This window comes from Bactrocera tryoni, chromosome 2, assembly GCF_016617805.1.
Source record: "Bactrocera tryoni isolate S06 chromosome 2, CSIRO_BtryS06_freeze2, whole genome shotgun sequence".
Taxonomy (NCBI): domain Eukaryota; kingdom Metazoa; phylum Arthropoda; class Insecta; order Diptera; family Tephritidae; genus Bactrocera; species Bactrocera tryoni.
Genome location: NC_052500.1, coordinates 83000479 through 83018302, shown reverse-complemented (window position 1 = coordinate 83018302; position 17824 = coordinate 83000479). Strand labels below are relative to the sequence as shown.

At 37.2% G+C, this 17824-nt stretch overlaps 1 protein-coding gene across 10 annotated transcripts in view; it reads right to left on the bottom strand.

The window, feature by feature from the left end:
• Window positions 1-3106: 3106 nt before the first annotated feature.
• LOC120767377 (ADAMTS-like protein 3) overlaps window positions 3107-17824 on the bottom strand; it is a 31355-nt gene continuing 16637 nt past the window's right edge. For 4 of the 10 annotated variants that reach the window (XM_040093364.1, XM_040093363.1, XM_040093365.1 and 1 more), the window contains exons 2-7: window positions 8756-8886; window positions 8420-8618; window positions 8141-8295; window positions 6977-8077; window positions 6709-6859; window positions 3663-3829 (exon numbers count right to left, since the gene is read on the bottom strand). In XM_040093364.1, coding sequence (XP_039949298.1) covers window positions 3663-3829; window positions 6709-6859; window positions 6977-8077; window positions 8141-8295; window positions 8420-8618; window positions 8756-8794 — 1812 coding nt within the window. In that variant the 5' untranslated portion in view covers window positions 8795-8886. Of the gene's footprint in view, window positions 3830-6708; window positions 6860-6976; window positions 8078-8140; window positions 8296-8419; window positions 8619-8755; window positions 8943-9240; window positions 10086-17824 lie in introns of those variants that run through there. The other 6 variants (XM_040093359.1, XM_040093361.1, XM_040093358.1 and 3 more) reach the window with 4 other exon arrangements.

The following is a 17824-nucleotide window of genomic DNA, read 5'->3' as shown; positions in this document are numbered from 1 at the left end:
AAGAAAGTGTGGACCATAAGATAACAATAGACTTAAGGTCGCGGTGCGTTCCTCATTTATTAATAAGGTAATTTGTAAATCCTCAAAGAGTTCTTCCCAACTCTTTTGTAAATCAAAAAGACTTGGATTCGACTCGAATATGGCTCAGGGCCTTTACATCTACAAATTCTTTCCATTATACCATCTGATCACATTTCACCTTAAGTTCTTCTTCCTTATTGGCGTTGACACCGCTTCCACGGTTATAGCCGAGTTTCATGCAAGTGAGGAAAGTTGTCTGGGCTCCATTTATTTGAGCGTGGTAAGAAACGATACTTTTTCATATGGCTCAAGCAGCTCAGGACTTCCGGTTTTATACCAAGTATCCTCTGGATAGCCAAAAAATCTTCGTGTAAAGGCGATCTAAAGTTAGAATGCAAAAATTCCCTCACCAGGGTTGTGCACCTATTTTTGCTAGATTTTTGGATAACATTGTCATGCATAGCTTTTGCGACATCGTTTTTGCAAGCGGTTCCTTTGAAAAGAGTTTAGCATTGACAAGACCAAGACCCCAGACAATAACCAAAATATGTTAAGTAGAACTCGATTTATTTTGCATGGCCACCACAGTAACGCTTGCAGAAGTCCATACACTGAACTCAATTTTCGACGGTTTTCAAGCATAAATCGACCGATACTTCTGCAATTTCACGTTGGATATTCGTTCGTCGCTGGCTTGTTTGCATAGACTATAGCCCCAAAAGAAATAGGTTAACGGCGCAAGATTGAGGCGGCCAATTTACTGGACTTTTTCGTGAGATAACACGTTCTCCAAACTTGATTTTCAATAAATCGATTGTGACATTCGCTGCATGGCTTGTGGCGCCGTCATGTTGGAACCATATATTGTCCAATTCCATATCATCGAATTCGGGCCAAAAATATTCGGTTATTATTGAGCGGTAGCGATTCCCATTCATAGTAACGTGCCGGTCTTGATCATCACCGAAGAAGTACGGCCCATTAACGCCGCCGGCTCACAAACCGCACCAAACCCTAATTTTTGGAAATACAATGATGACTCATGGAGAATGATTGCTGCCTGACTGATAACGCATATTTTGATTATTGACGAAGCCATTAAGCCAGAAAGGAGCCTCATCGCTGAAGCTGATTTTTTTATGAAAATCCGGTTCATTTTCAATTCACGAACATACGACGATTTTGGTGGTTAAATGGCTTCAGTTCTGACGTCAATTTGATCTTGGAAGGATGTAGCCCAAGATCTTTTCGCAAAATTCGCCGCAACGACGTCACAGAGATTTCCAACGCTTGAGAACGACATGTGATAGACTGATTTGGGTCTTTAATGCGCTATCGGCAGCGATATTCTCGACACCGCGGGCACTTCTTTGTCTCACTGACACGGGAACATTTTGTACTGTGCCTGTGGATTCAAAATTTTCCACTAGACGCTCAATTGTTGATCTGACAAGACGATTATGACGACCATAAATTGGGCGTTGAATAATTTCAACTGTCGTTGGATCGTATATCTTTACATGATGAAATGGCAAACATTTCTGAAGAGAAATGTCAAATGAACGGGAAAAATATGACATCGCTCGCTGTCCCTATCGGTCCACTTATGTATCGTCCCTGTTGAAAACCCCGTTATTTTGTACCGATATTTCAATTTCACTAAAATCGCTATTATTAGCTGAGCGCTCCGAACAGTATCGCCATTATACCAGCAGTAACAATATCTCAAAGCTCGTCAAAAGCTCAAAGCTCCGATCACTGAGGTGTTTAGAAATAGATTATATCTAATTCGGTATGAAAATACAAACAAACACTTATTTAGATACGGAGATCAAACTTCACACGAATATGAAAAAGGTTGTACAAAAAATAGGAAAAAGAAATTGTTCTTGCGCCGATTTATATGGACCAGTCCGAGTCAAATTTTATCAGATGGTAGATCACTCAAAATTCTTGGCTATAACTAATATACCCGTTTGTAACTTTGTTGTCTTTTTAGTGTCTAAATTTTGCTCTCTTTATTTTTCTCCTTTTAAGAAACCCATTTTTCGATCAATTTTAATTTTTAATTTTTTCTCAATAAAATCATTAAATGCATAGCACAGTCTAAACTGAGTGAACCACAATGTGTTGGTAATAAAGATCAATTTGAAAGGTCACAGATAATAGAACGATTTTTTAGTGCATCTGAAAATTAATAACGTACAATAACTGTAAAAAAATATTGCGCTAAAAAACAAATTACATATGGTTGTCACATCTTTAGGCTTGTTGTATTTGTAGTAAAGTTTGATATTCAGCCGCTTTAAATGTCATTTATTTTCTCTCTTTGGAAGCACTAATCCACAATACACACACAAATTCACTTACAAATGGTCTATCATAACGCATGCTTTGGTGGCCAATTTGTCTTGATACACCCTCGCAGACAAGTGAAGACAAGCGTGAACAATTAAATAATTGCTTCGACAGCGCGTAAGCCCCGCGTTGCAGTTTTCTTTGCTCTTTTCTTTGCGACAGCAGAAAATAAATAAATTATCAATAATTGCACGCAACAAATTGCATATTAATTTCAAAAGCGAAAAGCAATTAAACGCAATACGCGCTGCACTAACAACGCAGCGGCGGCACCTAACCCCGACGCTAAGCATATTTTTCGCAATTGGGCGCGCCAATTTGGCAAAGTACTTGCCACACTTTCGGACCACCGCGAAGGCGGTCGCAAATTGCTGCGACGCTGGAATAGAAAGTGAAAGAAGACTTAACATTTATTTATATTTTTATTTATTATTTATACAGTTATTTGAATTATTACAAATAAACGCGTAAAAATGCAATAAATATGTTTGGTATGGCTCTATGGGGTTAGTAAGTACATACATCCATGTCGTCACCTAAAATGCAAAATAACGGAACATCAATTTTTATAAGCTTACAGGCGAAGAAATCCGTTATAATAAAAACCACTCAAATTGAAACAATTTGAGTTTTGGTTATAAAGTGGTTATATTTTGGTTATCATACACTCATTATTTGGTTATTTATTGGTTATTATACCTGACAGTGATTTTCGATTTTTTTTTTTTGATGATACGTTGTTTTGCATTTCAGGTGACGATATGCAGTTATACTCTTGTACATGCGCCTATATGGCAGGTTAGTACTCATACACTAAGTTTTCTAAAACATTTAAAATTGTTGTTCTCACTTGACACAAAAATATTCGAAATTTAAGCAATTAAGGTGTACTGAAAATATTTATCTTTCATTTTGTTAAAAATCTTATACGAACATTTCGAGTATATGTTTCGTACAAATCCAATTAGTGGACTTGTAATCAAATGTAATATGTTGTTGTTTCTCAGGCACATACCGCCAACACGTGCCGTAAGCGCCGTAAGTGCCTTAAATTTCTTCAATTTTCAACTTTTCTGCAACTTACTAGCTAAACTGACTACATAAAATTCTATACTAATAATATGATAGTAATTGTTATTGTTATTGTCGTTGCTGCCAATAATTTAAATACAATTAAATGCGCAAAGCTTCAGCACCGTTCTGAAGCTGCTGGAGCGAAACTTCCTCGCCTGCACTCGTCGCTGCCACACATTTCCTCAATTGGCCATTGCTAAACGCATTTGCTAAGCATATCCGCTGCATGTGGCACAGCAATAGGTTTTGTAGTAGTGCAATTTGCACAATCGTTGTCGATTTATCCGCTGACAATTACTCACTTCATCTTTGCAATTGACAGGTGGATCTACCGGCTTCAAAATATCACGCTCCACATCGAAGAGTGTGTTGAGTTCTGTAAGAGAGAAAACAGGAATATACAATGCGGTTTAAATGGAAAAATTAGTGAAAATTTAATTTGTACGTCTAGCCAATATTTTAATTACGCTCACTAAGTAATAGTATGTTGAAATATTTAAAGTGAAAGTAAATGGAAAATATATTTATAAATAAATCAACCCATTAAGAGGGTAATTGTTCTTGATGTATTAGCGGGTACCTAGTCTCCGTTAGGATCATAAGGATTAGCTAAGTTGTAGTCGACGTCATCCAATGGAAGGCCCAAAAAATATGCTGTTTTGAAGGAGGCGGGACCAAATGAGAGGAGATTTCTGCGAAATCATCCCAGCTGGAACTGCCTCGAGAGAAGTTTATTATGCTCTTTAACTGGGAGCATACAGGCCTCATTATGGATGTGTTCAATAGGAGACATCAAAAGGCATTCTGTCGTAGTCCGAAGATCTGAATCTTCCTTGTCTGCGTTTCACAGCATCCATCCGATTGCCTTGTAAGTTGCTAACAACATCTATTTGTCCTTTTCCCATGTGCTTGAGGATGTTTTTCCGCCTCTGTACTTTGGCGATAATCGCGGTCGTATGAGGAGTGAAGGAGCACAGACTGGCAAAAGTCACACCTAAAATTTTAGGATTACAGTCGGAATCTTTGTGTCATCGACTGCAATATTAGGGTCAAGTCTGTACTCCTTCGTCCAGTTTATAAATATGGCCTCTGTGGATTTAGTGGGGAAGAGTATTAAGTTCCGTTCAGAGAGAAAGCGAGAAAGGTCGGAAAGATAGCAGTTTACCTTTGAACGCATGCCATCGATTCTATTGGCCGACATTAATATCATGCAATCATCAGCGTACGAGGTTATAGGAACTCCCTCTGGTGGCTGTGAGAGTTTCAATATATCCCTGCAGAGCCCCTTATTTAATTCTTCTCAGTTTTGAGTTTTTACCTCGAAAAAGTACGGATGAATGACGACAGCTCCTGGAGGAGTTTCGCCGATGTTCTGCATTAGCGTTGTGTGAGTGTCTGTGTCAATGGCTGTTGACAAGTCCAACGCTACGAGGATCGTTATTTTGATATTTATCTTAGAAAATATGATCTAAAATGCACCCGTCAAGGGCAAAAAGTAATTTGTAAATCCTTTGTAAAAATTATCTACTATTCTAGCTCCGCTGTTGAGCTAACAATTCACTATTTTTCTGTTAAACTAAGATAAGACGGTATATTTGCGTATCGAACAACTGATGGATTAAGGAACTCTGAATCTAAAACTTTCCCAAGGAAACCCTATCTTAATGATACCTTAATGAACGCTCGGATACCTAATTCTGATGATCATTAAGATAATTTTAGTTGTTTGGGAACTATAACTATATTCGTTTAGTTTTTTCAGACATGTTTTAAGGTCGTTTATTAAAAAGAAACATGTTCATGTGTATTAGATTATTCAAAGGACTACCGATCTGAAGCTTAACATGTGGCAATTTGTGGATTTCAACCCAAAATTAATGCGGCGGCTTGGTGGCCAAGAATGAATCAAGTTAATTTTTAATATCCTGCTCTGATGTGAACTGTATGCCACTAAGAACGTTCTGCCTCAATCGGCACAAATGGTAGTCAGAATAGGCAAGGTCTGGGCTATAAGACGGGTGAACATCCGGTGTGTTTAACGTGGATACCTGCTCAAAAGCAAAGCGCACCAAATCAATGTTTTGATCAGCGACGGGAAAATGCCTGGCATTTACCAATTGGCAATGTGGAATGGACCACTATTCACTTTGGTAGAGTTCGAGGCCTATCAAAAACCTCTGCCGTACTTTGGGTCCCGCACCCTGTTGCAATGCTACTCCACATTCACCTAACAAAGTGTCATTTCTTCCCGCATTTGGGTTTTTACCACAACCGCCACGATACTCCCAGAGGGTCCAGTCCGCATGAGTATAAAGCGTGAGTCAGAACCACCTATCCGCTCTTTTCCAAAGAAGTTTTTAACCGGTATCCTACATGACGCGAGCGTTATCATGATGAAAAATTATTGTCACATGTCTAGACGCAAATTCCGAACGTTCTTTAGCAATCATTGGCTTCAATCTGCTGACTTACTGTCGGTAGCGTTCCCTATTAAAGGTTTCACCCGGTCTTAAAAGCTCACAATACAGCACGCCCTTCTGATCCCTTCATATACATATGTAACATTACATTGGCGTTAAAGATATTCAATTTTGCCGTTGATTTGGCTGGTTAACCTAATTTTAAAAATGAATTTTTGCTTTACCGGTAGTCGTTGAATTAAATCCCCTTTTCGTCACCAGTCTCAATTAGTTGCAAAAACTACTTTTATTTTGTAGCGTTGAAGCAGCATTTCTCATTTGCAAACTCTACATTCAACGCCCTTTGACTGCCAACCGAATCTGCTTGCTTTAGAACGTACACGCAAGTATCTGGCGATGCTGCTTGAGCGACTGCCAAAGATTGTATGAGCTCTACATCTTCGAACTTTTGCGACTAACTAGAATGTTCTTCGACACCTAAACCAAAGTCTCCACATTTTAATTACGCTAACCATTTTTGGCAACCTCGCTCACTGTCGCCATAAGCTCCTTTCTAATGCTGATGACTTTAGGCACAGGTTTTATTCATATTAAAATAATGAAGAAGAACTCTCCGCAAAACCACTTCTACAGACATAAAGTACAACACATTAAGCTTTTCAACGCAGCTTCGGAATATTGCAGCACACCATATATTGGCAAACCACACGAATACAGTTATAGATTTTATTTTTCAAAGCTAAAATCGCCTTTCCCAAGATCTTATGACTTTAGCTCTTTCATTTATCTAGGTATTTTCATTAAATTCTATTACTTTAATGTTTTGTTTACTTACCTTCACACTTCTGCACATTGCATGTGCCATAGACTGGCTCACGCTCCAAATATTTGCAATTACTCGATTCTACCATCGCCTTTTGTTTCCAATCGAATTCCAGACATTTGGCGTAACGTCGTTGAACACCATCACCACAAGAGCGGGAGCACTATCAAACACAAAAAAGTTAGAATAATTAAGGATAAACAATTTACGCCATAGAATAAACGTTTTGAAGCTAACAACTTTATCTAGAATAGTTTTCTAGATAAAGGCAAAGACTCACCTCCGACCACTCGGAGTAATGCCACTTGGGCCCACAAAACATCACTTCCTTGTGTGTGCAATTCATAACAGCCCGTGGACGCAACAAGAGATCGCATTCCGACTCATCCACTGCCACGCCATCGCGCAGGCAAAGCACAGCACGCTTACGCTGTAAATTGAAGCAATCACCTGTGCAATTACTCCATTCGGAAGTGAACCATGTGCCGTACTGACAAGCCTCAGCCTGTTGACTACCACTACAAATACGCTTTTGCTCTGGCGTGAAGCGTAGATCACAAAGATCCGTATAGGGTGGCGTGCGGTCGCAGTAGATCGAGCGATGCTCAAAGCCAGCGCCGCAATCGGTCGAACACTCTTGATTCCAGCCCGACATCAACCACACACCTGCTTTGTCCACGCGATCGTCTCGCAGATGCCGCCGCAATGGCGTGGTTGAGTTGTAAACACTGCGCACCAAAGTGGGCGCTATCACCAAACGCGAGAATACGCGTGGTGTCTTGTCTGGTCCACGTGCGTAAATCTTACGCCGATTCAGCTTTGGACAATTGCATGTCTCATTCAACTGTGGCAACTTTTCCTGCTCACACAAATCTTCGGAGACCACTTCCACCTTGCCGTTATTTTGTTCCTGCACGCAATTCACGTAACGGGAGCGCACACCCTCGGCCACACCTTCGGCGCATTTACACTCCCCATATTCACCAGCGCGCCAATAAGCTGGACACAGTCCGCGATTACAATGATAGATGTCCTCACTGAAGACTGGCTTCTCTACAAAGGCGCAACGCTTTGGTGAATAGTAACGCGTCGGTAAATCGCGTATGCAACGGAAAATTGGAGGTTGTATACCTGGTCCACAAGAACGATTACACTCACCAAAGCCGAGTAGCTTCCACGAGAACTTGCGTCGTTTACGTTCGCGTGCGCGTGCGATCTGTGCCGAAACGGAGCCATCAATGGTGTTCTCGTCTAACTCGTCCAGTGGCTGGCCCACCTCGTTCCACTGTGACTGCAGCTCCTCCTCCTCGGCTATGGAAGCCGACGGTACGGGCAGTGTGTAGTCATACTTTATCCCAGTATTATGACCGCGCACAAAGAGCTACATATGTCGGAAGAGTATAATAGTTATTTAAACAGTCTGTGAATCAAGGTGAAGACTTACCAAAAGCACAACGGGTTTACTTATGGGCCCCTTAGCAGTGATTATACTCAATTCGCGATTGTAGTCATAGCTGTCGTCATTATACTCGAATATGCCACTCTCCGAGGCGCGATTATTGCCGTTAATCAGAAAGATATCATCGGTAGTTTTGAGCGCTACAACAAAGGATGTTTATATTGTGATAAATATTATATTACTCTAAACTATTTGTTTTTTTGCAAAATATTTGTAATTTACAATTAAATTTTTGTGTAAAAATTATTATTTATTTATTTTTACCCAATAAATTATCACTTCGCGCCAGCTGTTTCACCGTTAAGTTCATTGCCCCCGCTGGAATTGTGTGCACATAGTTGTAGCCATAACTCAACTTGGCTTTACTGAACACCTCGGAGACCATCTCACATAACACCGAACCACATTTCGTTTGGGCGTCGCTGGTGGTGGCTGGGCGTATGGCACCACTTTCATGAACCGCCTATGAAAACAATTGGAAACATTTCAGAGATGCCGTTTCAAAAGCATTTATATATTAAATTTAGAGTAAAGAAGCATATTTAATTAAAATAAAATTAACTAAATGAAAATTAGTTAATAAATTGCATATGAACTTACCAAATTCAATACTAACACAAGCGTCCAGAATTTCCACATTTTGCGGTTATTAAATTAAATTATCATAATACGTTGCTTTGATATCAACACTTTTTCCTTATAACTGTCTCTAATATAATTTTCTCTGAAAACTGTTTTTCTTTCGATTAATTTTTATCTACATGGTCAATATAGATATAATTATAAACTTTTGGAAAATAGTAAATATATAAGTCCTACCGATTAACATAACAGAAAGGTCGCGACAGTAGAAACACACACAATATTCATGAACAACCATTACATTCACCTAAATTGTCAGTTTGGTGAGGTTTTTGGTCTGGATGAATCATTGGTCTGTACTTCTTTCAAAATGAAGCTGGAGACACCGTTACTGTCAATGGAGAACTGTATATATATAGTATTTCGATAATAACCAACTTTTTATGGCCGGAATTGCAAGAAGTTTATCTTGAAAACATCTGGTTCCAACAAGACGAGCTTACCTGGCACTCATCAAGTGCAATAACCAAGTTATTGCGGGAGAAGTGTAGAGATTCGATTATTTCAAGAAACTGTAACATTGAACGGCATCGAAGAAGTTGTGTTTTAACAATATTAGACTACTTCTTGTGAAGTTATTTGAAGCCATTTGCTTTAGCAATAAGCCAGACTCTCTTCAAGCTTTAGAAGTCAATATTTAACGTGCTATTTATGACATATGTATGTACGACTAGATTAATGGAAAAAGTATTCGAAAATTGAGTTCATCGAACTCATTCCTGCAAAAGAGGTCACGGGAGGACGTTATGTTCAAAACTTAATTGTATCGATTCTACTTCACATTAAATCAAAAACATTTCAATTACTTAACAATTAGTGTTCTTTTTTTTGAAAATAAATCTAGTGGTACGATTGGAAAATCCGATAAAATTACCTAAAAGATATGCTTAACTTGGGAGTAAAAGAAAAATATGAAAGAAATTTATATATAGTATATTCATAGAAAAATTCCCAATTTTCTTGCCAATTGACGTCGCAAGAGTGACAAGGGAGATGTTTACTAAGATTGGACTTTCTCTAACTATGCTGCGGAAATTTGATAAGGGGTCATACCCAAACATCAGAACGTTAAACACACTTTTATCGGAATGCTTAGATATTTTTCCAGGTAACGATCGAATAAAAAATATTTTGATAATAATTAAACTGGGTAACAAAATTGTAACTTTTTTGTCACATGAAAACTCATATCGAAATTGAAATGGACTAAATGGAAGGTCTTTTTTAAGTCTTGCACCCAAATTTTCTGGTAAGAAATCCACATGGGCCAGCATATGTATTTTTAAGGACATTACACCCCAAAGGTTTATATGACATTTAAGTTAATTTTTTTTAGGTCTTCTGTAATTTTTCGAATTATGGTTTCCTAGAAAAATTTGAACAACGTTCAAAACACATTTCCAGGCGAGTTCTTCCTGATCATTCACCGAATTCTAAGTTATGATTTTAACTAACACACGTATTTTTTCACTTTAAATGATCCTGTAAGTTATCCTGCCAACGCGAGCGCATCTTTTTTCCGAGGAGTCACCGGAAATGGCGTCGCAATGACCAAGTTTAAAATATTTTTTTCCAAAAATATCAGAATTTCCTTGTTAATATGTGTGTGTATATTTGTAACAATAAAAAATTCTAATAAGGGATATCAGACAAATTTCTCTTTTTTCTACTTTTTATATGAGGAAATAATTGTGGAAAAAATACTGTCTTTTACCCGAAGAAACCCATGTCATTCTGAAGTGTAATTTAAACACTTTTTTTAGTAAAATCAAATTTTAACTCGTCCGTCGATTATTACCTCTATTCATCTATAGTAAAAATAAATATTTTCTGGTTGTGATTTTAGATATTTTCAGTAGAAATATCTTCCTCACCGCCAGACAACTTTTTATTGAAAGTGCTCCAAACTTTTGCAGAATGACTCACCGATTGATAAAGTTTATTGAATTCTGCAAATGTACATTGTTTTTAATTATTAAAAAACCAAAAACCACCACAAACTACATAAAGCTATATTAACCTTCCGAGTTTACTCGGAAGCTTTAAATAAGTGATTCCGAAGGAATTTGCAAACCAATGCCGCAAAGCCAAATTTGATTATGATTTTAGAGTATGGAAGCTGTTTGTGTTTCCTTGAAATTTTCATTACAAAACCTGATTCATTTGTACAAACTCAAAAAAAATAATTGAAAATAATTAAAAAAAACAATCGAATTGAACAATACCTATCTATGTATAGTATATAGATAATATAATATAAATAGATATCCATTTAGTGCAAATACCCCAAAGTTCAATTAACTTATCAAAATTGACCCAAATAGAATAATTATTTTTTCATGTTCAAACGTTGGCCTACGAAATGCGATTATTTATACGCGTACGTAGTAAGTGAGAATATGGCATGGTATGGCATATGGAGGCAATTAATTACGCTAACCAATCTATTGGAAATGAATTAACTATTCGCAAAAAACAATGCAGGAATTCACTTAGTCCACCTAACAACCACACACAGTTGGCAACGGACAATGGTGGACGTCTGCGCCAACGCACACACCACCATCAATCAACACTCCAATATGCCTACTTCCCCAAATTCTTTGCCAAGTCCACATAGGCCGGTGTAGACCACACACATGCATGCGCTGAGGCAGTAACGGTATGCTTTTAAGCATTCGCATATATGAATATGTATTTCAATTGCTTTCAGTTATGAAACAACAAAAAAAAAAAACAAAACAAAGCCAAGAAAAAACGGTAACTATGCTTTGGCCTATAGGCCGGTGACGTTGCGTTGCCGAGCGCCAATGCTTGCCAAATCGCATAAATCTTAATTAAACCGTTCTCGCTTTTTAGCGCCGGTTGGCATAGCGCAGCACACTAACACATACATACATATATACTATGCAGATAAATCCTTATACATAGGTATGGCTGATTGAAAGCGTGCGCCACCAACGCCAAGCGCCGCTGTCACGTCACAAGCAGCAGGCAATTTGTGAATTGCTACACATCCAACGAAAAATCATTCTGTATCGAGCTTTCGACTTTTATAGGCATCGCATATACAGTTATTTACGTTAACATTTCAATTAAGCGTTTCTTTATTCAGTTACAGTTTGGCGGCAATGGCGTAAGGTAAATTTATGTATGCCACCAGCACATTTGCTGAGGCCTGAATAAGTCGGAGCAAAGAAATGAGAAAATAAAATAAAAAGATTTGCTTATGGAAATATCTACTTCCTATATTTGGCCATTTCCACAGCTCAGTGGAGCAATTGAGCAGAAGTGCCTTGCTTGCTTCTAATCTCAAGCACGAAGTGCCGAAATATTATTCGATTTGTAGGCAATAAAAAACTCATCAATACCCGCCGGTCCAAAACATACATACTTACATATTATATAATTCAATGACACTCGTCGGGTTGTGGCAAAAGACATGCACTTGACTTCAAACAAATCACCGAGAACCACTTGTGACCCCATTATAGGGCACTCCATGGCACTTGTTGCGGACTTAGACTATCAGCCAATCGGCCTGACCCAATTATCACTTGTTAATTAGCCCAGAAAAGAACTCAGCTTTCATCACTCAGATCACTGGTGTTTGGCAATTGCTTACACTTCTTCTTAAGTATTTACTCATTGTTTGCCTAAAAGTGCAGTTCAATATGGTCGAAGGGTGCGAAGTATCTTTTAAGTATTGGCGCTGAATAACGCTATTATTGCTCGTAAATTGTATTATGTCAAAGTGCAAGTGAACTTAAAGCTTGGATTGCGCTGGGCAACGTGCACACATATGTATACACTTACACATGCGTTTTTATTGTAGCCAGCTGTTGGTCATACACTGGTATCTTGTTGCAACATCGGGCACATACATATTTGTATAATATCATGCTTAATGATTCCAGGGTATATTAAAAACACATTAGCATAGAGAATTAAAAGATTCGCTGTTGAAATGTTTGTACATTTTAAGTTAAGTAAGATTCCTAAAAAATGTTCAGTAGAGATTTTAATTGATATAGAAGAATGCTTTAACGTCTGATCAAATTTGATACGGACTAGTCAATATAAAATACCAGAGATTGTTGCAATTATCTATTTTTATGTTCGTTTGAAGTTTGAACTCAGTATGTGAATAAGTGGGTATTTAACAGCTTGTAGCTTAAATTTTGTGAGGCGATTTTTACCATAGAAAAATAATTTAACAAAGAGTTTGCTCGAAAATGTGTGTTTCCAACAGTTACGGAATCGTTGAAAATGTTGCAGAAGTATTTTGGGTAGTCTACTCTATCACTAACACAAAATTTTTAGTGGAACAAAGCATTTAGTGAACTTCGTTAAGTCATCGAAAACTTGGTTCATCCGTTCGTGCATCCACCCTGTTAATGACGTTAAAAAAATGGTTTAAGAAACACAGCTTGAAGAGCTTCGTTAGGGCGCAAAGTGAGGATCTCGACATCTCTTATGGTTCACATCTACACATTCTGGTACATTCATAAAACGCCTCATTACGGAAAGAGAGTCGGGGGTTGATGAATATGACGTCGGAACTGTCGAACACTTTAGCAAATGGAGCTCTAATAAGATATAGATAAAGATAAAGATAAAGATAAAGATAAAGATAAAGATAAAGATAAAGATAAAGATAAAGATAAAGATAAAGATAAAGACAAACATAAAGATAAAGATAATTCGTTGTGACATTCTAGCGTGATTGTGACTGACTTTTTGATACAGCACGAAATGAAAGTTATATCTTAGCCCCGTATTCGCCAGATTTAGTTACTTGTGACTTTTTTCTGTTTCTAAACTGAAAAATCCGCTTTGGTGAAAGTGGCATGAGTGCGTGAAAGGCATTAGGAGGTTTATAACAAATGTATGGGAATTGGATTAAACATTGGCATGCTCGTATTGACTCAAAATAATCCTATTTTTAGGGCAATAATAAGAATTTATATTAAAATACGTCAGTCCGGGTCAAATTTCATCAGTAGTATGTACTATACATACTAAAGCATTAAGAAAGATATTTCGAATTTTCCTGTTTTCATTCCAAAATTTTCTACTAATTCTACAGGCGCAAATTAATAGGGAAAGACTGGTGACAAACAGAGAAAATTATCAACCCGTTTGGCCTCTTATATTGCTTTCTATGACATTATGTAGAGCATCTCGATTATACATTTAGGAATGCAAAATCTAGCGAAAAAAAACATTTTTTTACATCAAAGATGATTCCCCACTCATTGAACCAGTCAATATTTTCTACTACTCCACTTGTTCTGAAACAGATTCATACCACCACATTTGAAAAAGAATTAAGTTCACCATTAAATTTTCTGAAAACAACTTAGAACATCCATCAATGAGCGCATAAATTTCCAAGAAAAGCGTGCGCTTACACATTTCAGACTTAATTACGAACAATTAAGACACAAATTAATAGAGTAAATGGCGAATAAAAAAATTCTCACATCATAAAACGCCAGTTCGTCAATAAATTTCGACGCCCACACACTTAATTGAAGAAAACCACAAAAAATCCATCGAAAAATTAAATTTTTGTAAAAAAAAAAAGTGTGTTACAAAATGTTTACGAGATCATTAAGTGATTAGTTGCAAATATGCATTATCATCGCCAACAGTAACAACTACAATACAAACAACAATAACTTAATTAGTGCAGCACGCAAAGGCAAAAAGAAGAAGAAATTCAAAGATGAAGACATCAAACTGGACAACAGCAACAACAGAGTTGTCACAGCGTTGCTGTCAGCGATTGTAATAATGTCATGATCATGAATGACACTTTTTTTTTAAATGCTTATTGTAGTTTGTGCTTTCATGTAAGCTATTGAAACTGTACATGATTTCAGGGTCCCAGTGAGCAAAGAAATGTGCAATAGGCTCTACAAATAAATAAATAAATAAATAAATAACAAAAATGTGTTTTGTGGACAGGGGTGAGCAGCAAGAAAAACAGTTTTCAAAAACAATTATTTGGAGTCCGACCAAATTAGACCAAAATAAGAGTGAAGTTAAAAAAATGTAATATTATTTAAAAATATTAGGTAGTCGAAAAAGTAGTTTCGTTTTTCTAATCAACCTTCAACTTACATATTTTTTTATATTTATAATTAACTTTAATGAACCATATATATACCATATTGGTCGACCATTTTTTGCTATTTTTCCGCTAGAGACATTATTCCATCAGTGTAAAACTTTTCTGGTTTCTCGGCGAAACATTGCGACCAACTTTACTTTATTAAGGGAGTTCCGCATTGACCGAAACAAATGGAGGTCCGATGATGTAAGGTCAGTGCTATATGGTGGATGCCTCAAAACTTCCCCGCCAAGCTCTTCCAGTTTTTGCTGCGTCATCAAAGATGTATATGTGGTCTAGCGTTGTCCTAATGGAAGACGAAGCACTTTCTGTTGATCAGTTCTGGCCGCTTTTTTTTTGTAATTGCTTGCTCAATCTCATCAGTTGTTGACAGTAAAATGTAGAATCAGTCGTTCAAACAAGCTGAAGTAGCTCATAGAGGGTGATTCCTTCCCACCAAAACTCAGCATAACCTTTCGAGGCATCAATCCTGGCTTTGCAATCATTTGTTAAGCTTCACCACGCTTTGACTATCATGTTTTTGGCACATAATTGTCGTATGTGATCTACTATTCATCTCCTGTTGGCATTCGCTTCAGAAATGGGTCGATTTCATTTTGTTGTAGCAAGGAATCGCAGATGATGAATGTTAAGTTCCTTAGCGATGTCATGGCTGCTTATGTGACGGTACTGGTCAATCTTTTCCACAATTTCATAAAATTTTTAAACGATAGGTCGACTCGAGCGAAATGCATCTTTCTTATCGAAATTTCCAGAACGAAAGCGAGCGAACCATTGTTGTGCCTCACGAACTGATACAGTCATCTCCATAAACTTCACACATTTCATTGGTGGGTTGCGTGGCATTTTTCCCTTTTTTATAGATAAATTTCAAAATATATCGAATTTCTTCATTATTTTCACTCATTTTTGAACAACTGTAACTTCTTCCCTGAATTTAATTTGTTTTTGATTAAATGAAGCTTAAAATCTCACCATTCTAACACTATGCGGTATGATACAACGTGATTGGTAGCACTGGAGATATACGGCTACAACGACATCTATTGACAAAATACGAAAAAACTTTTTCGACTACCCATAATATTTTAAAAATATTTATTAAAATTCTTAATTTAATCCGACGCCTTACTTTTCCCACTGGGGCTTTTTTATTACCGTTTTGAACGCGTGTTGCCTTTCTGCCAAAATGAAAAGTGACAGAAATACATTTTGTCATAAATTGGTGGTATCACAAATACTGCCCGTCAAAATAGCTATGATGAACGCCACGGCAAATGCAACAATGTATTCAATTATACATACATATCTACAATATATGCGGACCACTGTACATAAGTGGCTTGTACATACAATATGTTTTTAAGTTTCAAATTTTGTTTTGACAGCGCTGACAAATAGATACTTACATATGTATGTATGCCTAGTCACCTTTCGCTTTTGAAATTTTCAGTGACGAAAAGACTAAGCCTTACAAGTTTACAAATATTGCACTGCTTCAGTTGACGTGTTTTTTGATAAATCAATCAACAAGAGAAGTAGCCGCACAACCAATATTACATATATGTATTTATATATATTCGAAAGCAAAAATAGTCCACAGTCACTTATGGTTTATGCCGCTGCAAAATGTTTAGTCGTAATGCCAGTCCGCGATCAGTTCATAGATCGTCTATCACCGATCGCCCAGCCATATGTCCATGCAGGCTGTCAATAAAATTTTGATTGATTTCAATCGTTCAGCCAGCATTGCCTGTTGGTCAGGAAGCATTTTCCGCGCCAAACGTATGTTAGCGGTATCTCAATATGCACTAGTATATATGTATGTACTGCGTGTACAATCCACTTATCATTCGTGTGTTTTGTGGTAAGAGTAAAAGTCAATTTGGCTGTGGGCCAATGAAAGCGAAAAGCTTTCCTTCTAACTAGCAACACCCAAATATTCATAAATTCGTGCGTACCTACATATATATGTATGTATGTTTGTGTTTGCATTCGCTGAAAGGTGGCATGAACTCTGCGAGATACAAAACTTCTTTGATTGCTCAGCGTTCAGTTGTAGCGATTTGGCCAGAAGTACGCATTTCTAATTGAAAGTAAATGAAAGTGAATACTCTGGCAGGCAGAGTCTTATAGGCCATTTATTTTGTTTTAGTATTCATTTACAGACTCTACTACATATACATACATATATATGTAATACTGCAAAGCCAACTGCGCACTAATTGTTCCTAAATTTCTCAGTTCAGCTAGCAAATATTTAACACGAACCGCTCAAGTGCTGTCTGTGGGCAATAACAGCGAACTTCTGTGGGAAATGCCTTTTTAATAGCGCGATCTTGTGGATAGTGCCGAAAAAATACAATCAATAACACAAGTTTATGACACAAATTCTCAGTTGTCCTTTAAAATGCCAACGCTATTGCACTTTTATTTCAATAGCCCTCGAGCAATCACATTGAGTTGTTTATATATTTCAGGCCAAAAGATGTCCAAAAAGCAATGAAGTAGGGAAAACTTTTAATCAATTGAAAATATGTATGTAATGAAGTGTTTTAAATTTTTTTTCAATAGAAAAAGAAATATACTTATGTATATCGATATATTTTTTTAATATTCATACCTTCATAGAAATCACATATTACTGACGGTTTCATTGACAAATAATTAGGTTTTTTCAACTTGATGTAAAAGTGCTTTGAGTCAAAGGTATAAAGTACTCACTTACTGTAAATATTGGCTAGTCGAAAAAGTATTATCCTATTTTGTCAATAGATGTCGTTGCAGTCGTATATCTCCAGTACCACCAATCACATTGTGTCTTACCATATAGTGTTGGAAAGGTGAGATTTTAAGCTTCATTCAAAAATAGGAAGAGTGCCACGCAA